The 25646-nt window shown below is 39.1% G+C and overlaps 3 protein-coding genes across 3 annotated transcripts; 2 read left to right on the forward strand and 1 right to left on the reverse strand.

The window, feature by feature from the left end:
• The first annotated feature begins 8712 nt into the window (after positions 1 to 8712).
• LOC137955704 (dihydrolipoyllysine-residue acetyltransferase component 4 of pyruvate dehydrogenase complex, chloroplastic) lies at positions 8713 to 17480 on the forward strand. Its single transcript, XM_068802782.1, has 6 exons — positions 8713 to 9909; positions 10189 to 10380; positions 10465 to 10552; positions 10642 to 10712; positions 10805 to 10888; positions 17114 to 17480. Exons 1-6 carry the CDS (start codon positions 8986 to 8988, stop codon positions 17216 to 17218), a joined length of 1464 nt encoding a protein of 487 aa, XP_068658883.1. The 5' UTR covers positions 8713 to 8985; the 3' UTR covers positions 17219 to 17480.
• A 1576-nt stretch (positions 17481 to 19056) lies between these two features.
• LOC137955058 (pentatricopeptide repeat-containing protein At4g19220, mitochondrial-like) lies at positions 19057 to 21308 on the reverse strand. Its single transcript, XM_068801931.1, has 4 exons — positions 21151 to 21308; positions 19970 to 20390; positions 19615 to 19696; positions 19057 to 19505 (listed from the first exon to the last, which is right to left on the reverse strand). The coding sequence occupies exons 1-4, from the start codon at positions 21306 to 21308 to the stop codon at positions 19057 to 19059; spliced, it is 1110 nt and encodes a 369-aa protein (XP_068658032.1).
• Positions 21309 to 24092: 2784 nt separating this feature from the next.
• Positions 24093 to 25377, forward strand: LOC137957037 (probable carboxylesterase 17). The gene has a single exon (XM_068804737.1). The coding sequence runs from the start codon at positions 24159 to 24161 to the stop codon at positions 25176 to 25178; it is 1020 nt and encodes a 339-aa protein (XP_068660838.1). The 5' UTR covers positions 24093 to 24158; the 3' UTR covers positions 25179 to 25377.
• Positions 25378 to 25646: the final 269 nt, after the last annotated feature.

Here is a 25646-nt window from a genome sequence, read left to right on the forward strand (position 1 = left end):
AGCAGGGCAAGGACGCATTGGTGGTCTACACATCAAGAGCTTCAAAATTAAGGAAATGTTTGCTTTAAAAAAAATGCTTTGCTCCTATAAATATTTCCCAATAGCTTTTGTTGAACCACATGGAGAAGTACTTAGTAAAGGTTCATGTTTCTTAAAGATAAATTATTTCAACTTGTTGTACTCAAATAATGTAATAAAACATGTTTGAATTCAAGTCACTTTGACTTGCCTAAGCAATAGAAAATAGGTATAATCATTAAAAAAAAAAAATGGTGAAGTTCTTATGCAAGTTTGTAAAATTCTGAGTTCTAATGCCACCAAGCAAAAATAACATGTAAAATTGATAATATTGTACTTTACAACCTAGAATTCAAGACAGATAAAATGTCCACATGTGCTAGTTATTCGTCAAATTTTGCGTTAAAAGAAGTTGATTTTTTGGAGTCTAAAGCAAGTCGTTGTTGGCCTAGGTGGCTTCTCAATAGGGGGTGAATTGAGAATTTTAAATTAAAACTAAGTAGTGTGTGTAACAAAAAATTATGCATCAAAGTAGTTTCAAGGTAAAGTAAATATGCAATTTTTATTATCAATGTTCCCCTATTGGTATTCATTACCCAAGAACCCTTGTTTGGAAAATTTCACTATTCTTAATATCTCTAATAGTTGGAATTTACAACAAAAAAAAAAAAAAAAATCATCTCTCTTTAGTCTATGTGTAGCTCAATACATGTTTTTTACACACAATCTCCCCAAGAGATTGGGTAAATTCTAGCTCTAACCGACCCTTTATTTCTAGATTAAATCGGTTCTAGATGAACCTTTCTCAAATGAAAATAAAGAAAGGAAACCTTATACCAAAAATTTTGAGAGTACCTTCTCTTTGAGAGATCCAAGTTTTCACTTCTTTTGAGCACATTGTAAGGTGTTTGGGAGCTTGTCTATGATGATATGCAAAGAATAGGTGGAAGAAAGAGGCTTTAAAAAGTAATTGGGAATCGCTTTTTCACTCAAAGAGCACTTGTGAAAAGTATAGTAAGATTGAGAATAAAGACTTCAAAGATTTGACAATAAATGCTTATTAATTTCTCTCTCTGTGTGGTTTAATGGGGTATTTATAACTTTTCCAAGCCAAACTAGCCGTTTTTTGCCCATTTGTAAAAATCAGACCGTTGATTGATCGATCCAGTGATTGATCGATCAATGGATCATAACAACTCTTTTTGTGTCATGATGTGACTTATTGATCGATGCTTTGATTGATCATTGGGGATGATCAAAGATCAAAATTCACACATGGTTGTGCACTGCAAATATGATTGATCATTAAACTTCCTTTGATCGATCATGCTTTATGTCTTTGACTGGCAAAATTTTGTCTAATTGATCAATCAGGTAGGATGATTGGTCATTCCATATAATTTTTGCTTGTTTGGACAACATTGATCGAACAATCCAAATAGGATGATCGATCATGTATTATAACATGATAATAGCTATGTCTTGGATGATCAATCAATCGACTAAGGTTAATCGATCATGCTTGCACACTTTTGGATGATCAATCATTCCCGTGTCAGTTTAACAAAATTGACTTTTAAAGAAATAGAGTGAATTACTCTAAGTGCTCTGACATGTTCTAGAAGATGTGTATGATGTTCTTAAACATGTTTATATGTATTATATGTCTAAAGCTCCACGCATACCATTGTACTTCAAAGAAAGGAGTTAGGATAGGTCTCTTATATTTTTGACTAAGTTTTGACATGTTGGAGGATGGGCCCCAACCCACACGACCAAGGAAGGCCCACATATCCAAGTGTAATGGAAAATGGGCCCAATCCCATAAGACCAAGGAAGGCCCACACATCCAAGAGATGTGGAAGATGGGATCAAGGCCTATAGACAAAGGAGAAGGCCCACATGCCCATACAATTATGGCATAATGGTAAATAAAGAGTCATCTCATAGAGATGTCATTGATGTAATTATGTTAAGTTCTAAGGGCATAATTGTAATATTAAAGTTTGATTAATCTATAGATTGTGCTTAGGGGGAGACATAACCTCTTCTTACTCCTATTTTCTCCCAATAAGTCCCTTTTTTTTCTCCATGAGCTAAATCCACGGAGTCCTGAAAATCAACATGGTATTAGAGCATTGATTTTTCAGGATTCCGACTATGGTTTTTCAAGATTCATTTTTTCTTTTTTTTTTCATAATTTTTGGAACTTATTTTTGTTTATTTTTTTGCTCATTTTTCCTGCTGCCCAACATTACACAATGTTGTTTTTCTACCTTTCGATCATCATATATTTTGTATATCGACAAGTTGATCATCAACGCACACATCTACTGTCCAAATACAAAGAAGTAGCAGAAAAGAGAAAGGTGAGGAGAATTATGTTTTTTGCTAATGGTTGGTGTGAGCAGAATGAAAATATTTCTACTACTACACTGTATGATCATCCCGAAAACCGCACTGCTCTGGTTGGCCTAAATGCACTCCAACAACCATCGACAGGCGGCGCAAGCAATTCCGTTGTTGCCCACTGTCTACGACGATGATCTTGCTATTGTTTCTCTGTTGTCTTTCGTGCCAATTACCATCACTGTTTTTTAGGACGTTGCTACTTTCATAAGATCATATTTCTGTTGCCTGGATCGTTGCCGATTTTTCTGGACAATCTTCATTGCCTTTCATATTCCTCTACTTGATCCAGCCTACAAGCTGGTTTATTTTGGAAAGATTGTCAAGCATGGAGAAATTATATCACATCTCTTTTGCTAGTGCTCCACTGTAGAAAAAAGGAATGAAGGTTTCATTAAATTGTGTCCAAGGTTTATCCCAAAATGACTAGCCACCTTAGGAAACCTCTTTTGCCAACTAATAAATGGAAGATCTTTGTACTCAATATGAGATTATCCATAACACTCCCCCTTATGTGTAGGCACATAGATAATTTGGGTAGAGGCCCTCATGTGTAAGCACGTGGATAATTTGGGTAGATGCCCACATATGACAACTTTGGTCTGATACCATATTAAATTGGGTCCAAGGCCTATCTCAAAATGACTAACCACCTTAGAAAACCTCTTTTGCCAACTAATAAATGCAAGGTCTTTGTACTCACTAAGTATGTGTGAGACTTTCCATAATAGATTTCTACGTGATTTTCAATCTCAAAAGTTACTGCTATTTTTTCCGAAAACTCCTTTGGTCGTGTCTTTTTTGCTATCTACTGATCCTTCAGTTGAATCATTCTGCTGTTATTTTTGCAGAAATCACAGAGCTATCTCTGTCACTCATCTCGCACTGTTCGGCAATCACCAGGAGCCGCTTCGAGAGGACGAAGACACTATCCAGTCTACTGGATCATTTCTGCCATTTTTTTCGGAAACTCTCTGCCGTGAATAACTAGGAAGTTGTTGTTTCTGGAGTCTTCGAAATCACCAGCATCATGGGGAAGAAGTAGACTCTAGTGGTCTGCTGGCATCTTCCCGAAACTTGCTGATGTTTTTGCTAGTCATCCGAAATTGTTCGCTAGAGTTTCCTTTTTCCAGCTGCTACTGCGGGATCTTCGGTTTAGTGTTGTTGTCTCGAGCTGTTTGGCGAGGGGAGGAAGAAGACACTGTTGCCAAATTACATGTTTCCTAAGTTAGGAAACTTATTTGATCCAGTGCCGGGCTGGGCCTGTTCTGCCCAATTTGGACTAGGCTCAGTTAACCCAACGGGCGGGCGCCAAACTCATTTTGTTCCGCTAGGGTTAACCCAGAGGATCAAGCCAACTCGGATCGAGTGAAACTGATCTGGTCAACTTGGTTTGGTCAACCTAACTCGGCCCACTTATTTTTTGCCTCTGTTATATGTGTCTGGGTCCCGAGTTCTATATGTATTTCTTCCGCAGTTCGACTATATTGGTCTATTATTTGACTCGACGCAACTCGGTTCTTTGTCTTTGGCTGGATTATTATTTTGAAGTATTGGCAGCATATTCCTTAGTCAACATATTATTAGGTGCAAATACTCGCATTGAATTATTTAATGGGTCCTTTTATAAGAATTTTTATTATTTGGTACGTGTTAATGGGCACATGCCCATTTTAGTTGTTGTTATTGTGTCTCTTTGGATGAGACATTGTTATTAAAGGACTTCTCAATTGCTGATTTTTATCAACATTGGCTATTCTGATGATGAAGAAAGCCAAGGTGGCCCCATAATATTATCTTCCGGGTATTTATTACTCTTACCATTTGAGAGTCGGTGTCCTGAGGAGGGACACGATAATGGAGGAGTTTTATTATACTTCTGAGCACTGCGTATAGACCCACTACCTACAAAAGATATGAATGTGCCCTACATCCAGCATTAGTGATGACTGGAGTATGGAGTGATGTCATACGGCTTGGAATGATTTTAATCTCACTTATCTGATGCCAATTAAGCCTCATGGAAGATACCACCAACGTGAGGAGGAGTGTTGGATGATATGGAGGATTGCCATTTTATGCGAGAATATCCTATACACCATTTGTAGCAAGTTAGGAGTTTTGATGTTCTCTCACCCTAGCTTGACGGTGAGTGTTGGAAGATGGGCCTAAGCCCACATGACTAAGGAAGACCCACACTTCCAATTGTGTTAGAAGATGGGCCCAAACCCATAAGATCAAGGAAGGCCCACACATCTAAGAGATGTGAAAGATGGGCTCAAGGCACATAGACCAAGGAGAAGGCCCACATGCCCATACAATGATGGCAGGATGGTAAATAAAGAGTCATCCCATAGAGATGGTATTGATGTAATTAGGTTAAGTTTCAGGGGCATAGTTATAATATTGAAGTTTGGTTAATCTATAAATTGAACTTAGGGAGGGGGTTAGGACAATAAGTCCATAACCTCTTTTTATTCCTATTTTTTGCAAATGGGTGTCTCTCTTCTTTTCTCCATGAGCTAAATCCATAGAGTCCTGAAAATCAACATGACATATTTAATTAACACTTAGACTCTAGTCTTCTCGTCTTCTCGTTGTCTTCTTCTTCATGGGTGTTTCTTTAAGATATGCCCTTCAATATTGCTTGAGGTCTTGAATAGGTTTGATCATTTTGAAACTTTAGACCTTGAGATGCATTGACTCTTAAAGTTAAAGTATATGAAATACTTAGTTTGTAAAATGCCAGCTCTATTAAGTTTTGTTATGATCAAAATCAATAAGGGAGTCAACATAAGGTCAACAATCTCCCCCTTTTTATTTTGACAAAACGTAACTTGGAAAAAAAATAAAACTATGCACATTCCCTAAGATTTGGAGATAAGTTAATTTTGCAAGTTTGACATATGTTCCCCCTTAATCTTTGCATAGTGTGTTTAAGTCCTTTTAAGTGTCAATTTGTAATTTTTGTGTGCCTAAGGATTTCAGGTCCAAAATTTTCAACTTTTTCTCCCCTTTTTTTTGTCATACTCAAAAAGATAGCTAAAGAATGCTCAAGAGTAGGCACAAAAATAAAATAAAAATGGCTCAAGGCCATTATATATATATATATAGATAGATAGATAGATAGATAGATATATAGATATATGCAATTCTTTACAAAATGTCTAGAGATACAGGAACATAAGCATCCATAGTAAAAAAATGGCGGTCCTAAGGATTAGAAAGAGAGATAGCTAGGTTGGAGGTGGGAGGCGGCTAAGGATAGTCTCTAGTAGACTCTCAATCCTCCGCTCATTTTGGTGAAGTTCGATTTGCCCAACCTTCAACTATTCTTGGGTAGCAAGAACGACTACCTGTGTCATCCTAATGTCATCCAAAGTGTCTTCAAGTGCTTAGATATGGTTCATGGATGAAGATGTGCCTTCTTCGATGCGTCTCCAATTTACGAATTCAAATTGATCCACTTGAGGTTCCAAATTGAGCTCATCTCCATATCCAACTCGGTGAGGGGCGACATCTTTCTTAATTGTATCATTTTGAACCCATTGACCTCACTAATTGGCAGATCTAAAATTTTCAACTTTCATCTCTCCAATGGATATCTTCTTGTGATGTACATCGACTCCTCATCCGAAAAACAACTTCACAACATCCAAGGATGGTTGTGATGGCTTGAACAAAGGGTAATTTGTATGCTCTAGAACTAGCTACAATGTCGGTCATCCGACTGGCCATGAACTAGCCAAAATTGAGTTGCACTCCTTGAGTGATTCCCCACATCCAAGAAATGTCAACAATCACCAATCTTGAGTACGTCCCTTCCTTGGATTGAGAATGTGAGTAGTAACTTTCATGATTACTCGGTGAGCCATTGTGAAGTCCTTAATTTTGACATCGTAAGAGCTTTCGGCTTGTTGCCCGAAAACAAGCATAATTCCATCTTGAATGTTTTGGGGGTAGTCAGGGTGAAGGTCAATAGGCCAGTTTTCCTTCACGTAACTGGTCATCCCCATGAATGTGGTTCCGAGAAGGTCATTCAAATCCATAAAGTGAATTGAAATTGAGGTCTTCTTCGCATAGGAAAAAAATTTCAAATTATTTGGTCCAACTTCCTTGATTGCAATGTTTGAATAAAATACCTTCACGAGGAGGGGATAGACTCGCTCATCCAGTTCAAGGAATCCCTTGTAAGAGGAGAACATCCTCTCAAATCTATCAATTTATCTCGTGCAAGAACTCATGTCAACTTTGCATGGTTCCATTATGCTTTTATTCACAAAGTTGGAGAAGTACCTACCCCATTGTTACCTTGTCAGAAAGTAATCTATCTAGTTGGGCATATCTTTGAAGATTTTTGGTTCCTTGGTCTGGGTTTTCTTCTTTGTCGTGACCTTGGTGCGTACCATATGGAGAGTTTATGTTTTTGAGGGAAAAGAAGTTTTAACCTCGGATGTGAGTGGGAAGCACTCAAAACCTAAAAGAGAAATGAGGCAATAGGGCTCTAGGGCTCTTGAGAAATGTTGGAATAGGGTTTTGGAATGATTTGGAGTGAAGAGATTAGGTTAACAATTGTTTGTCTGTTCAACTTTTCATTTTTTGCCATGAATGATCAATCATTCTGTGTTGATTGTTCGATAAATCATTCAAGTTGATTGATCAACCAATAGGCATTGATCGATCAATGACCTATATAGAGTGATAAAAATGCATTTTTTTTTATTTTCACCTCACTCTTTTGGCACTATTAAGGTGGAATTTGTTCATTAAGCTCATAATTTTCACCCTAAGTGAGTCAAGGTGGATTGCTGATGCCTAGTTCTCCTCGAACCTTAGAGAAACGGTCAAGTCCTAATGGCTTTGTAAATATATCTGCTAATTGATTTCCAATGGGAACAAACTCAATTCTAATAACTTTGGTTTGAACCAACTCTATGATAAAGTGATGTTTAATCTCTCTGTGTTTTAATCGAGAATGGTGAACCGGGTTCTTACTTAGACTTATGGCACTCATGTTGTCACAATAGAGTGAAATTTCCTTTTGCTCTAAGCTATAGTTATCTAGTTGTTGTTTTTTCCAAAAAAGTTGAACACTACAACTTCCACATACAATGTATTCAGCTTCAGTGGTGGCTTCTGCACTAGATCTCACAAAAACATTATGTTTTTTGCTTATTCATGTAACCAGGTTACCTCAAACTAAGGTACAATACCCAGAAGTGGACGTCCTGTTATCAGATGATCCAACCCAATCTACATCCGAAAAACCTTCTATGTTTTGCCTTCTAGTTAGAGTTGTGAGAGTCCATGTGTGCTATAGTATTTAAAACACTTCAAGATGGTCTATTATTTAGATGGAGATGGTGGAAGATGATTGTTATTGTCTCTTTATATATTTTTTATATTCAAGATAGTATCATTGCCTTATACTCTTCAACTTGAGGGGGATAAAAAGAAGAATACTTATGGTAAGTGCAAGCTCAAAAGCCGAAGACCCAAAAATCACAAGATTTTAAAATTTTAAAGAGTGAAATCACATTGACATAATTTTTGAAATAAACGTTTTGTTGAAGACCAAATTTTTTATTTTATTTTTATGGTTGAAATGGGAATCGAGAGACATATTTTATAACAAAGTGAAGCTCTATGCTCTAGCTCGAGGGAGATTGTTATAAGGTATATCTAATTATTTACTTTGTTTTTTAGGAAAGTCATTTCCTCGGGTTTAAGAGAGATCAAGAATGTAAATATAATTTTTAGTATTTTTTAAGTTATAAATACGGGAGAGGAGTCTGTAAACCCGAATCTCTCCCATATTTTTCTTTTAAAAAATTCTAAAAAGTATTAATCTTTAATTTAACACACTAATACTAATATCAAATTTCTAATATAATCTAAAATATTATATTAAATAATAATAATTATTATTATAATATTAAATATTATGGATGAGTGATCAACATTAAATACCAACCATAACTAATAAATATGGATATAAGTTCAAATTAAATTAAGTTAGTTATATTAATTCAATTTCGGGTCACATTAATATTTATATTAAATACTTAGTAATGTATATTATTAATAAGTTTGATTTATAAATAAAAATAATAAATATTTATAATATTCAATTTAATTAATAAATTATATTTGGCTGTAATTCCAATTCGTAACATATTATAACTAAGTATTAACCTATACTTTTATTTAATATTAATTTTTATTACTAATTTAATGAAATAAATGGACACCGAAATAAATTTCACTAGGCCCGATAGACTCGAAGAGAGAGAGAGAGGAGAGAAGGGACGCCCAGAGCGATGTTACCACTGAATCGCGCTGTATCTTCCCCAACGAACACCATCCAACTCTCTCCTCGACTTCTCCGCCTCCGTCTCTCTTCTTGTTTTTTCCTTACTCCTCAAATGCTCATTCTGTAGTCCTATTTCCACGTTCGCATCCCAAGCAGTGATTTTGAGCTCTGAGATCCGTCTCCGGTTTTCTCCCTCAGCAGCTCTGTGAAGACTGCAGACTCAAGAGCTGTGATTTGAATCCATCATGGCTGCCGCTGGGTCATCTGCGCTGCTCGCCAAATTCTCGTCCTCATCCCCGTCCATTTCCTTCTCTTCCTCCCTCTCCCCTACGGCCCCTTTCTCGTGCCGGGGCAACCGACGCCACCTGCGTAGCAGAGGCCTCACCGTGCGTGCCAAGATCCGGGAGATCTTCATGCCCGCTCTCAGCTCTACCATGACCGAAGGGAAAATCGTGTCGTGGATCAAATCCGAGGGTGACGTTCTCTCCAAGGGTGAGAGTGTCGTTGTTGTCGAATCTGACAAGGCTGACATGGACGTTGAGACCTTCTATGATGGCATTCTCGCTGCTATTGTTGTCGGGGATGGTGAGACTGCTCCTGTTGGAGCTCCCATTGGGATTCTCGCGGAGACTGAGGAGGAGATTGCTGAGGCCAAAGCCAAAGCCGCTAACAGCGGTTCCGCGGCTTCTGCTGCCCCTTCCCCTTCGCCTTCTCCTCCTCCTCCTCCTCCTCCTCCTCCGGCCAAGGTTGCTCCTCCTTTCCCGGCAGCTCCCTCAGCCGCACCTCCGGAAGGGCCGAGGAAGATTGTTGCAACGCCTTACGCCAAAAAGCTCGCAAAGCAGCATAAGATCGATATCAATTCGATTGTGGGGAGTGGATCATATGGGAGAATTACCCCAGCTGATATTGAGGCTGCCGCGGGAATTAAGCCCAAGGAGAATGTGAGCGTGGGAAAAACTCTGGATTCTGCTACTGCTCCCACCTCTGTATCTGCGCCAACCCCGCCTTCTAAAACCATTCCTCTTCCTGAAATTCCAGGGGCGTCAGTTGTCCCTTTTACCACCATGCAAGCCGCTGTTTCCAAAAACATGGTTGAAAGTCTCTCTGTGCCTACATTCCGTGTTGGCTATCCGATTGCAACAGATGCACTGGACGCTCTTTATGAAAAGGTTCTCTCTCTCTACCTCTCTCTGTCTCTGTCTCTCTCCGTCCTTTAATCACTTGAACTTTGAGGAAACTTGAAATTTCTTCTTTAAATTCTCGTGAAGTGCTCCATTTACTGTATTTTTCCTTTTTGCTGGTCCTTATTGATTCTGGTGGGTTACATCTATTGACTCTTAATTTTCACTATTACATTCCACCATTTCTTTCCTGTGGTTTAAGGAGGATTTCGTTTTTTTTTTGCCATTTATTTGAAAATGATTATTTTTTTTCCTGTTCGAATTCAGGTGAAACCTAAGGGGGTAACAATGACGGCAATATTGTCGAAAGCAGCAGCTATGGCCCTGGTTCAACATCCGATTGTGAACGCGAGTTGCAAAGATGGGAAGAGTTTCACATACAGTAGCAACATTAATATTTCTGTAGCAGTTGCGATCGATGGTGGCCTTATCACTCCTGTTCTTCAGGATGCAGATAAGGTCTATACTGGAAACCTTAAAATTATGTGGTCTTTGTTTCTAATATAAGTTTACAAGTTTTAAATCTTCCACTCATCTCTGCAGTTGGACCTTTACTTGCTCTCTAAAAAATGGAAAGAATTGGTAAATAAAGCTCGAGCAAAGCAACTTCAGCCTCAAGAGTACAATTCAGGTTTCTAACTTTAGTTTTGATATTTTCTACTTTCTTCTGCATTTTGAGGTATGAGGTCAATGCCATGAACTCTTCAATTTTTTTTATAGGCACCTTTACTCTGTCCAATCTGGGTATGTTTGGAGTTGACAGATTTGATGCAATCCTTCCTCCAGGCCAGGTCAGTTGCTTGGATGGCTTTCTTGGTTTAGTGGATTTCTTGTGAAGTTAACATGAAACATGTTAAGCTACTCGTGGTTGATTTTTTTGCAGGGGGCTATTATGGCTGTGGGAGCATCAAAACCAACAGTTGTGGCAGATGCAGATGGTTTTTTCAGCGTTAAGAGTAAAATGCAGGTAAATTTAGTATGTTTCTTCTTTTGTTTTTTCAAATTTATAAAAGAGTATAACAAGTCCTAGTAGGAGCCTTTCATTAATGAATTCACCATCCAAAATAGAAAACAACTCCTATTATGAGTCTTGATGGTGACATGTATAAATGTGACTGGGTGCAAATTTCATGGTGCAAAAGAGGCTGAAAATCTTGGTGAATGTTCTTTTATTCCATTCAAATGTTGAGGGGCACATTAACAGTTCGCGGTCTTGTATTATTCTTCTTGTTTTCAAAAAAAAAAAAAAAAAGAAACAGTTAGTATTCTTCTTCTTTCACTTCAATTCTTATGACAATTTTAGCTATTAATTGTGGCATTCTCTCTTTGTGGTTGGTTGAGTAATGTATTGTAGTGTGAACTTAAGTCTTTTCTTATAACTTTTAAATTTTAGTTTTCCTGTTTGGTTGGAAAATCTTGAAATGTTTTGGAGTTTTCATTTCTATAGAAAGTTGCTCTATGGAATACTTTTGTTCTCTTAAAGTAATACCTTTTGTCTGTTAAACCATGTAAGATGTACAATAAAAGGGTCTTGATGGGCCTGCTTTCATGGTTTGACATATTAAATAGAGTAGAGAGTTTGCAGCTGTCCCCTCCTCTTTTACTGGTTCTCCTATTTTGCAAAAACTAACTGTCAGTTTACCCCAAGCTTACCCCTCTTGTCTATATCAGTGTACCCAAAACTTGAGATGTCTCTTTGCCTAGGCTTAGACCTTTTGATTTGTTGCAGAACTGGTCAAATCCGAGATGATTTGCCTGACATGTGAGTCAACTCGTCGAGATGGATAACCCTGGTTTACCTGTCAATAACCTGCCTTTTCTTTCCTCTGGTTTACCCTATATATGGCAATGCCTTCATCTTCTCTTATCTAGAAGTGTTTGATTATCAGAACCACGGTATGCACATCCACAGATATGGTGCTTCCAGATTGGATTACTTTGGTTCCCTTCCTGTCCTTCTCAAGAACTGCATGGTCTTCACCTCTGGTATTTTTGTTTTTGGCCAGAGGGTATTAGGTGGGTTGTAGAATTAGATGATGCTTCTATGTCTATAGACAATTGGGACTGGCAAAAGAAACTCTTTCAAGACTGATCTTGTTTTGTTCTGGAGTCTGGATTCAGAACCTTTTGTGTAGTGAAGTAGGGTACTTCATCCTCAAAGATTGCTAGAGAAAGAAAAAAGTTCACCAAGGTAGCATACTTGTTAGTCCTGTATTCTTGCAGGTAATTTCATTTATTCACCCTTTCTCTCCTTAAGCACTGGGAGATAAGGGGAGAGAGTCAGGAAACCACCTTTTTCTTGGAGGAAAAAAATTTAATCAAACAAATCAGTGAAAAAAATTACCTTTCAAATTGGCAAATTCTCACTAATTTCTACTGGTCCTATTCAGAATCTGGTCTTATTTGAAAATATGGCACGTAAGTATTGGGAATGAAAGCTAAACTGCTGGCAGTATTAAGGAACTACTCATTTTTGGTTCCTATATTTTAGAAATGTAGGGTTGGCAACACTAGCTAATTACACTGTTCTACTACTTGTGTTATTAAATAGAGATATGGAGAAAAAATCCTTATCCATGTCAGGCTTTGTTATGGTGACCTATCCATCTGCTGTGCACTTTATTTCTTTTGTTCGTAAACATTGATTACTCAAGCATGCTACACTCCAAGCCTTTGGTGAGACATGGACACAAAAGCCTCAAACTAGAAACCCCCTCCATGTCCTGCTTAAAGCCATTCCATACCCAATTACGCAGATGTGCTGAGAAGTAAGGAAGTATAAGGAAAGATACCATCTCTATATGATGGATGGCTTGACTTCAATTTTTTTTATTAAGAACATATATAACAAGCCATGCAAGGGTTTTCCCTGTCCTACTCATATGGTGCCTAAGGTAAGTAACATTGAAAAGGTGGTGTAAAATTCTGTAAAATAGTTGTTAGACCAGCCAAGTTTTTCAGAATGGGATGTATGGAAGTGAAGAAGTAGCATCTACAAAGATCAAGGTGACAGATGTGAGAATTTTTAGATACATGCAAAACACGGAAAGACAGATCTGGATTTCACTTATTAGGATGCCAAGAGTTGTGGCTGTAGATCATGTAGGCAGTGTTCAATGGAGAAAAACCTTTGTTGATGGTTGATTGGCAAGAAGTAGTTGAAGTCAGAAAATTGAGAAAGTATGTATGTCTAAGGGTAATTTAGTCCATTATTTATATCATAGATAATTTAGGTACTTCAATGAAGTTGCTAACCACAATCTAGTTGAGATACAGCTCTTACAATGATGATGGTCTTTTCCATGTGTCATAAAAGCTGATGACTTCTCTTTGCTGGAGTGTTTTTTACTTAATTTTGATTAATGCTGTTGGTTGTGCAGTCCATTAGGGGCTCAAAGTACATTCTAGGATATTAGAGTACAGGAAAACTGTGACGGGAAATGTCTAGTGTGTCTTTGCCTATTTCTCTAGGTCAGTTTGGGTAGTTTCTGAGTGAATTTTCCCCACCTACTTCTTGAAGATATTTGCCAGTCTGGTCCAGTCATAAGTAGATTGAAACTTTTGACTAAATAGCTTTGGAAGTTTGGCGACAATAAATAGAGCATGTGGAGAAAGATAGTAGTGAGGAAGTACCAATATGCGATTTGTCTTTGGCTGCCCTTTCCATGGCCTCCGGCCTAAGCATCAAGCATTTGGAAGCATATTTGTAGATTGAGGGCATCACATGGAAGATGGCTTATCTATCCATGTCAGAAGTCGTGATTGTACCTCTTTTTGGCTCGACACTTGGATTAGGAGTGGCATCAGTCTGATTCTTAGCCGAGAATCTTTAGAGTTGCTACAGGCAGTAGCATATCGGTTAAAGATTTGTTCACTGGGGCCAGTAAGTCTCTTATTTGAAGCCTAAACTTAAGAAGAGTGCTTAGGGACCATGGAACATCAGAAGCAAACAACTTCTTGTCCCTCCTAGAGAATACACATGTTAGAGGTTTTGGTTAGGATGGATTTAGAGGCATGAGGCTTTTGGAGCATACACAATTGCCTCCCAATATGCACATATTTGTGGTTATGACCTCAAGCAATGCTATCTCATGGAAAACTTTAGATCTCCCCCAAAGACAAGCGCTTTCTATGGTGTGCTTCAAGGGACGATGAATCATTTGTGCAAAAGGGCAAACGATACCAAACTTGTAAACTTTCTTATACAATAAAAACGACCTGTAAACTTTGTGACAGAGTTTTTGAAAGCAAAAACCATCACCTCCTCCATTGCCCCTTCTCCAGACAGCTTTGGAACACGTTTGCTCTCATGTTTGTTCTTCAACTTTGCCTCCTGGAATCCAACCAAGCGCAACTTGAACAACCAATTTTCATTCCATGGGGCAAAATCGAGAAAGCTTTCAGGATGTTGTTGCTGCCGTAACTTGGAACATTTAAAAGAAAGAAATAAAAGAACATTTGAAGGTTGGCAAAAAATCGTGGGCAGTCAAAAGCAGCTATCAACTGTGTAATCTTATGGGTGAGTAAATTCTATGGCGCATTGCATATCCCTAGCTCCATTATTTTTAGAAACAGGAGAGCTGTGATCAATCATGTTGACCCTCACGTCCCCTCTCTTGTTATTTGGGCGTTCCCTTCTGACGGATCTATAAAGCTAAATTTTGATGACAGCTCAAGGGGCTATCTGGGCCCTATTGATGGTGGAGGTTTGGTCAAAGGTTTTACTGGTAATGTTTTTCTTATTTTCCCTGCTCCTTTTGGCTGGTGGGATGCAACGGTGATGGAGTTAATAGCCCTCTTTCAAGGCCTTTGATTCATTGTGGATAGAATCACCAGCCTCCTCATTGTTGAGGGAGACTCTGTCACTGTTATGAATTGTGGGTTGCTGGGGCCAAAAGCCCTTTAGAGCACTTTTTAGTGTGTTTGATGAAATTGCGGACATCGTAATGGGCAGCCATCTCTTGGCAGCACACTTTAAGGTGTACCAGCAGCATGACAGACACTTTAGCTAGGGGAGGAGTCACCCAGTAACACCTCATTGTTTGCACCTCCCTCCCATCTAAACTTTCCCTTTTTCATAGCTTTTGTTTCTTTGCTTGTACTTCCTCCCTCAGGAGTTTCCTTCCTAACAAATTCTCTGTTCTCATTATCATAAATAAATTTTAAAAAAAATTGTCTTTAAACAAGGTGCTAGGTGCTAATGAGACACTTGTTAAACCATCTGAAAACTAATAAGTTAGAAACCTTTGCTATTCTTTTTGGGAAAATTTGGCTGGTTGCCAGAGGTCCCTTGATATGGCAATACCTGTTAGTGTTTGATATTTACCTTGGCTTTGAGCGCATGATTCTGTCATGCCTTGGCTTATGCTTAAATGTCTTTCCCACTGCCGCTTTCACTCCTTGATATAGAGGGTTGCTGATGATCTCTCATAGTTGGAATTCAAATATGATTGGTATTGTCATACTTAATAAACTAGAGGAAGCCACCCTGAACATAAAGTTAGGGAAATTAATGTTGTAAACAAGCGACTTAGTTACTGTGGCATCATGATTTTTTTTTTTTTTTTGCTTTAGTGTTGATCACTCATGCATACCACACCCCATACCACGGTAGGCCTGATCCCAGGACCTCACACCAGTTAACCCCATGTTGCAGTTGAGCCCAAAGGCCTAGGCCCAATTCAAATGGTATCGATATTTGGATTTACTGTTATGTTATATCATGCTTCCTAGCTCTATTGGATAAAGTGAGAAATTGCACTGCAGTCTCGGAGCGGATAGTTTTCATTTTGTGTCTGATTACTGATCAAGCAACTGGTCTTGACAATTTTTTGTACCTGTTACAATTGCATATTTTTTGTACCTTTGTGAGCATACAGGAAGTGTCTTTGTCAAAGCATAGCTTCTGCATCTCATGCTTATCTTGATTCAAGAGATTGATGAATAACGTAAAGATATGCAATCTTTGATTGATGCCTAGCATCTTAATATGGAATCAAAAAAATGCATTCAAAGTTTCTTTGGTCCAATTATCTGTTAGATGGTTTAGCTTGTATCAGTCAATTACTGGTTGATGTGGCAACACCCCCACCCCACTCCAATGCCAGCAGGTCCCAGGTTGCCTTATGAGCACCTGCAAGTTACACAGTAAAAACCTGGAGGGGTATTCCATTCAATGCCTTCCTTATACATGTATGCCAAGTGACTGGCCAGAAGCCTCCAATTACTTTTTATTAAACTGCCTGAGAGATCTTTGAAATCTTAAAGTGTTCACACCCATGATATAACCAGAAAGTCAGCTCTTTTTTCTTTTAGACTCCTCTCATAATTTGAGCCTCCCCCCCCCCCCCCCCCCCCCTTCTGTCATAAACAGTGAGTGACCTTTGATTCTGTTTGTAATATTGAGGTAAACTTATCCACATTATGTTAGCATATATTAACCTTTGAAGGGATCTTTTGTGCGGGCCCAAGTAGCTTCCTTAATGTCATTTTTTTTTTTAGCGAAGCAGGGGTATTTTTTTTTGTTTTTTTTATTCTGAGCGATGGATGGGTCCATGTTTTAGAGGTAAAGGAGCATAAATGTGAGAGTTCTGACCTTGAAAACTTTGAGCACATAATGGTAGGTTCTGCCTAATGGTAACTACATTTTTTATCTGTAATGGATATTGAGGAGAAACGCAACTGGAACACTGTCGTACTCAACAGAAGTAGATTTAGTTGACGGTAAACTACTTACTAAATGCTACTTGTTGATGCATTACTTACCAAATTTTCAAAGAAAAAGACGAAAAAATTATTTGTTCAATGTTATGTTAGCTCCTCAAGCATTGTAAGTCAAAGTTAAATGAGGGGACTTCCAGTGCATATAAATCCGAATGCTAGTCGAAACGCAAGTGATGCTAAACGTTCTTTTGCTGATATTGTCACCAGTGTTAGATAATGTGTCATTAATACTATTACTATACCTTCCATCTTTAGCGAGGGTTGGTTATTTTCACAGTTTTGATCCTTTGGAGCAACTTGATGAATTTAGTAGATCCTTCTTAGAGCAAGATGGGTTATGGGTTTCTACCAGTTATTTCTTCTAGTATCAATTCCTTGAATTTCTGTTTTCTTCTTTTATTTTTCTCGTTATAGACCATTGGAGTTGATGGCCTCACACTGATTTCTGAGTGTTCTTCAATTTTATCAGGTAAATGTTACCGGCGATCATCGGATTATCTATGGTGCTGATTTGGCAGCCTTCCTTCAGACGTTTGCAAAGATAATTGAGAATCCAGACAATCTGACATTGTAGATGCTCTCTGGGTATGATTTTTTGTGTTGTTTTGTTTTTGCCCCAGCTAGCTTGTTGGTGGATTAGATTCTTGAAGTTTTGTACCAACAGCAGAGGAATTAAACTGCCTTGAGAATCAAATAATTCAGGTCTTATGTAACAAGAATTTGATTACGTGAACAACCAACTCTATATCATATTCAGGCTAGAATTAAAGTAGTGTAAACCTTGTCAGAATAGTAAATCATCCATATGGATTTTATAATATTGCTCATTCCAGTTATGTAATATGAATTTTGTTCCGCAATGGGTCATTTAAACTGAATTGACCTAAACCAAATTATGATGGGTTGGGGTCTTATGGGGCCTTGCTAGTTGGGTGAGTTTACTACTGAAAGTAACGCTCTTGCCTTCCCTTCTATAATCCCTAGACCTACCCTAGTTCTATCTTTCTTCTCAAATGAACTAAGGTCACAAAAATGAGAAGGCTGCTCCTAAATAGCCAAGCTTTACTAGTTACAAACACTCACCCCCAAATTCAGGTAGAACAACTCCCAGATGAATCTCAAGTAAGTCTTTCATGCCCCAAGACCAGAAAATCCTTCTTCACATGCCTTTGCTGCGTTGGACTCACCTTGAAAAACCAACAAAGAAAACTAGATTGATTTTAACAATCTTAATCTGGACTAATAAGACTAATTTGACCATGGAGGTCCAAAGGAAGCAACAGATAAACAGGAATGCTGGAATACCACTGAACAAGTATATAAGCTATGCTACACAGAGTTATCCTTGATTCCTATGGAGCCTTTTCTTTCCAAAATGAGGTAAAATACAACTCATGGAGGATACAGATAATCTGAAACATTTTATGAACATAGAACTAGGCTAAGAGTAAAAACTGCTACATTAAAGCTGATGTGAACAGCACTTGAAACTGTATTAACTTCATTTTTATACAAGATCAAATTCATGGTTACTGCTGCTAACACTGCAAATAAAACAAATGTATATATAACACCAGATACGCTCAGGGCATCTCTAGAATCTCTTCTGGCACCCAGTTTTTCAGCATATGACCACACCTCCGCATCAGATGAAACCACCTTCTCCATCTTGTCATCCCTCTTGCCCTAAAGACTGCCCTTGTTTAGAGTGGGTGGTATCTTTCCTCGACTCCAGTGCAATAAAAATATATTAAACATAAAATTAAGTAATTAAAGTAACTCAAACCATCATTTCTGTCCATGTAATCCAATCATACTGATGTCAAACAAGATATGAGTTACTAGATATGAATTTGCAAGATATTAAACAAGATGTGATTTTTTAAAAGGAACCCAAGCCTATGGTCTCTCAGAGTTGTTGTAAGGCTGCCCATATCATGCTTGAATATGAAAGATCTGGCAACTCTTTTTAAGGTAATTAGAACTGAGTTACCAATGCTCTTCCTATCTGGGAGACTGATTTCTAATTTGTTCTGGTTGTTGTATTTCTTCATGGATGCATCCTGAGTTCATAGTGTCTTCCATTCTCAGTACAAAGACCATCTAATCTATCGGCTCAACTTCAACTACTACCATCCTTTGAATCTGTTTTACTTACACCTCCAATGATTATGTTACAAATTCAACACTAGATTCACACTAAAACTAAAGGTGGAAAAAGAAAAAATTATGAATCTAGAAATTCAAACCTACTGCCGAAGAAATAGGTATAGAACTCGGGACCAGGACGTATAACCGAGGCAGAAAATAAGTGGGCCGAGTCAGGTTGACCGAACCGGGTTGGCTCGGTCCGAGTTGGCCCGACCCGCTGGAGAGTACATATTTGCCAGCAAAATGTAATAGCCAGTATTCTCAGGGCAAAAGGTCAATAGAACTCCAACCTGGTGGCTTCCTCAACTGCTTATCTTGAATTTCTTTCCTAACTTCTATTACATCATTCCACCTTCCTGCTGCAGAGTACATATTTGCCAGCAAAATATAATAGCCAGTATTCTCAGGTTCTAAGGCAATTAGATGTTCAGCAACAGATTTTTCCATTTCAAGATCTCCATGATCCTTGCAAGCACTCAGAAGAGCCCCCCAAACACCTGATTCTGGTGGATTTGCGATCCTCTTAATACACTCATAAGCCTCATCTAGCCTTCCAGCTCGACCAAGCATGTGCACCATACAAACATGGTGCTTTATGGTGGGCTTAATTCCAAATTTCCTCACCAAGCAGTTATAATGTTTCCAACCTTCATCAACGAACCCAGAGTGGGTACAAGCTGATATTAGGGCGATGAAGGTGCTTGAAGTAACTACAATTCCTAAATCACACATCTAGTTAGATAGTTTGATTGCTTTTGTACCATACCCATGAAATCCATATGCAGAAATCATTTGATGCAACTGATTTGTCCAATGAACTTCTGAATATTTTAACAGCTGCTTCCAACCTTCCACACTTACTGTACATATCCACAAGTGCTGAATATATAAAACTATTCCCCTGAAAACCATATCGAACCACATAACCATCAATTTCACGACCATTCTTAGAGCTCCCAATTTAGTGCAAGCAGTTAGTATACTAACGAGCGTAAACTCATTTGGTTTAAATTCAAGATGATGGAAGAGTTCTATGGCCTGTTTACCATCCTTGTTCAGTGCCAGACCAGATAACATACAATTCCATGAGCAAACGTTCTTGTAGGGACTCTTATAAAACAATAATTCTAATGTCTCTACACCGACAATACATAGTTATTAATGCATTTTTCACCTGAATATCATTTTCGCTCAGTGTTTTCTGAGCAAGTCCATGAATAAAGGCTCCATAGTACTTGAGTTCAAGATTTCCTGAGGCTGAGATAACACTCACCAGTGTTATAGAATCTGGACCGATGTCTGTATCAGACTGCATTTTGTTGAAAGCTTTCAGTGACTCAATGTAACAACCATTTTGCACAGAACCCACTATAATCGTGTTCCAGGAAACAATATCAGCTATATCCTTGTTGGTCTCCAACAATGAGATAGAAGATCTCACGTCTCTACAGTTAAGATACATCAGCATCAGTGCATTAACAGCCAAAAAATCTTCGAGAAATCCAGATTTGACAATCCAACAATGAGTAGATTCTCCAAACTGGACGTCTTTTTCAGAGTTGCATGAAGGGAGAATGACTAAAACAGTAGACAACCTGCATTGTGGACCTGAAGCAATTCTTGAAACAACATTTTAGCTTCTTTTGACTCCCCATTATACGAGTATCCGCCAATCATTGTATTCCATGAGATAAAATCTCTGTGGTCCATGGATGTAAACAGATGGTAAGCAAATCTTAAACCATAACAATTCATGTACATGTCCAAAAGGCTGTTAGTTACTGGCAAATCGAACCGTAACTCTCTACGTACTGCAAATCCATGAACGGTTTTTCCTTCACGTAACAAACCATACTTTGTGCATAGTTGTAGTAAGGCTAGCACTGTAACTGAATCTGGCTGAGTCCAGTTTAATTGCATTTTATGCAAAAAAATCGAAGGCTTCTGTGGCTATTCCTTGCTCTGCTAGCCCATCAATCATTGAGTTCCATGAAATCACATCACTGTGTGTGAGCCCTGTAAATAGCTTTTCTGCTGCATCCATGAAGTCACATTTTGAGTAGAACGAAATCAGGGCGGTGGTGACTGAAAGATTGCTTGTTTCATCATACCCTAGCTTTATCCCTAGCCCATGAATAGATGCACCAAGACAGTTCTCCTAGACAAGAACATGCAGAGATGGCACTACAAAGACTAGTGCTATCAGGATGGATACCCAAGAAGTGCATCTTGGTAAAACAACTTAATGATTTCTCAGGATACCCACCAATCATTGAATTCCAAGAAGTCGAGTCTCTAAATTCCATCTTTGCAAACATAAGCTCAGCACAATTCAACTCTCCACACCTTGCCTACATGTCTAATAGTGCATTACCAAGGAAACGATTTGAGTTCAGCTCCCATTTTAAGGTTATTCCATGCAAAACCCTGCCTTGCTGTAACTTTTTCAAATTAGACAGTGCAGATATAACAATGAGTAGAGTGGTAGAATCGAAGTCCATATCTGTCAGCATGTATCCAAATAATCTTAATGCACTAATGAAGCATTTATTATGAAGGCATGCACTCATCATTGCATTTCATGCTATGACATCTTTGTTAGAGATGCCATGAAAGAGAGATCATGAAGAATCCAAATAACCTCTTCTGGCATACAAGGTGACAAAAGAGGTAGATGTTGAGACATTGGCAAGATCTCCGGTTTTCAAGGCTAAACAATGAAAGGAGCCAACAAAGTTTAAGTCAAGTTTTGTGCAGTATTCTTTGTGGTAATTAAGGGCACTCCCTAGGTACTTTAGGAGAGATGATAGATCCCTTTGCAGCATTTTGTCGAGTATCCTGTATGTGCTTGGTTTTTGGTTTGACTAAATTGTTTCTCTCATTGTGTTTTTCTGAAAGACCAGGTTGCAGGTTGAAGATGTTAAGGCTTTCAGTTAAGGGCTCAGCAATTTCAGTCTGGAAATGTTAATTGATCCTGTAATTGACAAAGCAGGAGCAGAAAATCCCACCGGCTGTGAGTGCATTTCTTGTTCCTGGCAGATCCCTCAGGTGGAAGGGCTGGTCGCTGGACGCTGAAAAATTTGCCTACTCCTGATAACTTTCTTCAGTAAATAAGGCTAAGGTCAGCTGATGCGTCTCTTTATTTTTTAGCCAGAAGTGAACTTGAGTCAGGTTTTCTGTGTCTGAGTTGGTGGCGTTTGTCAGGTTTTTTGAGTGGTTTTCTAGTTCAAAGTTTGAAATTAGAACCATGTCACGGGACTTCCAACCAGGGATTGAAAGAGAATTTTAAAGCCCGTAGGAAAATATTTATATCCATTTCTGCTAGCAGATGTTTATTGAAGGCAATTCTACAAACCCCCCTTCTGGGCTTCATGAATCCACAGTATTAAATTAAATGGGTAAATCTAATGGATTGAAGTCGGCTGGACTTGATGAAAAGGTTTCCGAGAAGATTTGGAAAAGAAAAAAGAAAGGACGAAAGCAGATACAAATTCTCCGAATATGGTTTTCAGTGTGCTTGTTCGTCGACTTCTCTACCACAAGAATCTCAGCTCAGAAAGGAAGAGCATTTTTGCGTCCGACTAATTCAGATTTTGCAAAATATTCTTGTGCCTCACATGAATACAATCTTGAGAAGATATTCGCAGCTGGGTCAAGATACCGGGTCATCTTCAGTCAAGACTGCAAGTCTGCAAATTGAAGCTGACCCCTGACGAACATTGAGCTTGTCGTGGTGCCTCTGGATTCCGATTTATGGAAGCCCCAACCGTCCTAGCATTTGATCGATAGTGACTGAAATTTTATCAAAGATTGCAGAAAATCATATCGCATCTCAATCGACTTTGATTTCGTCGTCTTTACGCTTTTCCATTGATCACTCTCAAGTCACAAGTCTTTCATTCCTTGACCATTTCCCCATCTTATCACATCTTCTGAATTGTTTCTTCTATTTTCAGTTGAATCATTTGTATTTTGTTCTTCTTTACTTATTCGTCGAGGAGAAAAAGATTTCTTGGATTCCTGAAACCATCAAAGAAAACTGAAGCTTCCCCATTCTTTTGACCTTTGTTATTGTCCCTCCTTGAGTGGTAGAAGCCAAAAGACAAGATTCACAAGAAGGTAAAACATTGAGATCAATTTACTTTCAAAAGAAAGAAAGAAATGAACCAATATCTTCAGGTCGGACGAATTGAGATAGTCTCAGAAGCTGCAAGCAAGAGGGTTGGTCAAAAAGGAGAGAATAAAAAGAGCGAATGTTTTACAGGAATAAAGATGTCTACCCATGTGTACTTGTGAAGACTTTTTTGAGGGGGAAGACGATGTGTGCGTTTATAAACATTCTGCTCGTGTACTACTCAACCCGCCTTTATTCTGGAGAAAAAGGTGAGGCAAAAGAGCACATTGGATTGAAAAGTAGAATACCAGAAAGTCCCCCAAGTCCGGTACCATCTGAACATCAGAACTGTGAATCTGAGAGCGTTTAATTCCCTCAAAGAGAAACAATCTGGAACAGTAAAAAACAGTTTTCCAGAAGCCGGAAAAGATGTTTTTTGATCCGTCGAGACAATGCTGGAGCTAATCAAAGGAGATTAATTCAGAGCTTGAAAATGAAAATGGGTGTGTAACCGATAAATCATCAAGCTCTATCTTAATCTATTGAAAAGCATTCACGCTTGCTTTCTGTTCGAGCTACTTCTTCTTTGTCCCCCTCCACTGCGTCTTTGCTTCCAGTAGCAGCTTGGAAATTTCTCAAATGCAATGATATCTTTACTGGTTCCTCTGTTCAACAAATGACAAAAAATTGCTGGTTCCAGTAGCAACTACGAAAGGGTCTTCTGATTAAATAATTTGCTGACTTTGACACACTGAAGCATTATCTATATCCCGCCATTGTTATATCTCCATTTAATTAATCGGCTCAGAAAAAGTAGGAGGTGACATCGGCGGTTCACCTTCGCTTCTACCAGAGGGAAAGAGAAAGAGAAAGAGAGTGAAGAAAAGGCTTGCATCCATTTGTGGAAAAACCACAACCAACCCACTCATGAGAGATGATACAGCTCACATTAAGGCCGGGTGACGTGAATTAGGAAGTGGAGAAAAGTCAAATAGAGATGGAGGACCCGCCACTGGCATCCCTATACATTTGGGCCTGCGGTTCAGTTCCTCTTGCCCACTTTTTTAGAAATTGAAGGGACACTTCTTCTTCCTCTTGAACTTTCGGCCAGGCCTTATCCTCATTTGTGCTATATAAGGAGACCTATCTCCGAGCCATTGGCACAACCAATTCTAAAGAATAGTTTATATCTCTCTAATAGCCTTTAGGGTGGAGTCCTAGTCTTAGCCGTTATTTGAGAAGGAGAAGAATGGGTGCCATTTCTCTGAGAGACTCAAGGTTTAGTTCCTATGTTGGGAACGGCCATGGTCAGCATGGCCCGGTGGTCGAGGAGATTGAAGGGCTCATTAGAGTTTATAAAGATGGGCATGTAGAACGATCACCCATCGTCCAGAATGTGTCCGCAACCTTTTCCACCGTGCCGGATGTGACCTGCAAGGACGTTACCGTGGACGATTTCAATGGCGTATGGGCGAGGTTTTATGTCCCCAAATGCCAAACCAAGCTACCCTTGCTTGTTTACTTCCATGGAGGAGGATTTTGTGTCGGCTCCGCTGCATGGAGAAGCTACCACGAGTTCCTCGCCAAGTTAGCTTCTGCAGCCGTGTGTATGATCATGTCCGTGAAGTACCGCCTAGCACCGGAACACTGCCTTCCGGCCGCGTTTGAGGATGGCATATCTGCGGTCAAATGGGTGCGCCAGCAAGCTGTCAGCAACAGCGAAGAGCAGAGCTGGTGGTCCGCCCGGTGCAACTTTTCGAAGGTGTTTGTTGGTGGCGACAGCGCCGGCGCTTGTTTAGCGTACAATGTGGCCACTCGCCTCCGATTGTCGACAGCACTCGAACCGGTGAGCGTAAAAGGGGTTGTTCTTATACAGCCATTCTTTGCTGGGGAGGCTCGAACCGCGTCTGAGAGGAACATGGTGCAGCCTGCGAGCTCCGCCCTCAGCCTCCGAGCATCGGACGCCTACTGGAGGTTGGCCCTCCCCCCAGGGGCAAATCGGGATCACTCCTGGTGCAACCCTCTGTCCAAAGGAGCCCCTAACCTGGAAAATCTGAGTCTGCCGCCCACGATGGTCTGCATCTCGGATCTTGACATATTGAAGGACCGGAACTTGGAGTTTTGTGCTGCCATGAAGAGCGCAGGGAAGAGCGTGGAACAGATCGTTTACACAGGAGTAGGTCACGCCTTCCAGATTCTCCATAACTGTCCCAACTCCCAAACTCGTACTCATGAAATGATAGCACATATCAAGGCCTTCATCAGCTGATAAATCTTTAAACGATTCCTCCTCTTTTTAGGTGATCTCTTTGAAAAAACATGTCATGTCACTAAAATGTAAGATATCACCATTTTCTTACATTATTCTGCAGATTTGGTGAATTCATTAGAAGATACCCAAATTCAGTCCTTCTGTGATCTGTAACTCGTTCTTGTTTAATTTCCTTTCTATGAGGTTTTTCATACAACATCAAGGGTAATTTTACTTGGTTTAAAAAGCAGTGGAATGGCAAGAACAAGAGGAATCCAGAATAGCTCATGTCTGGTATATTCATTGACATAGACACCAATTAGAATACATTTACTAATACATCTATGGAAGCATGAGTTATAGGTAATTAAAGCCAGACAAGTGTCTTCACTTTTCAATCCGTCTCCTCTATAATGCAAGTAGGTCATAATCCACTAGTAGCCGTCTATGCAGACCTTGGTAAGGAGCCTTGAGAACAAGTCAAGA

Source organism: Aristolochia californica, unplaced genomic scaffold, assembly GCF_029961685.1.
Source record: "Aristolochia californica isolate CCGP_79_NKW_82.1479 unplaced genomic scaffold, dmAriCali1.0.hap1 SCAF_2, whole genome shotgun sequence".
Lineage (NCBI taxonomy): Eukaryota > Viridiplantae > Streptophyta > Magnoliopsida > Piperales > Aristolochiaceae > Aristolochia > Aristolochia californica.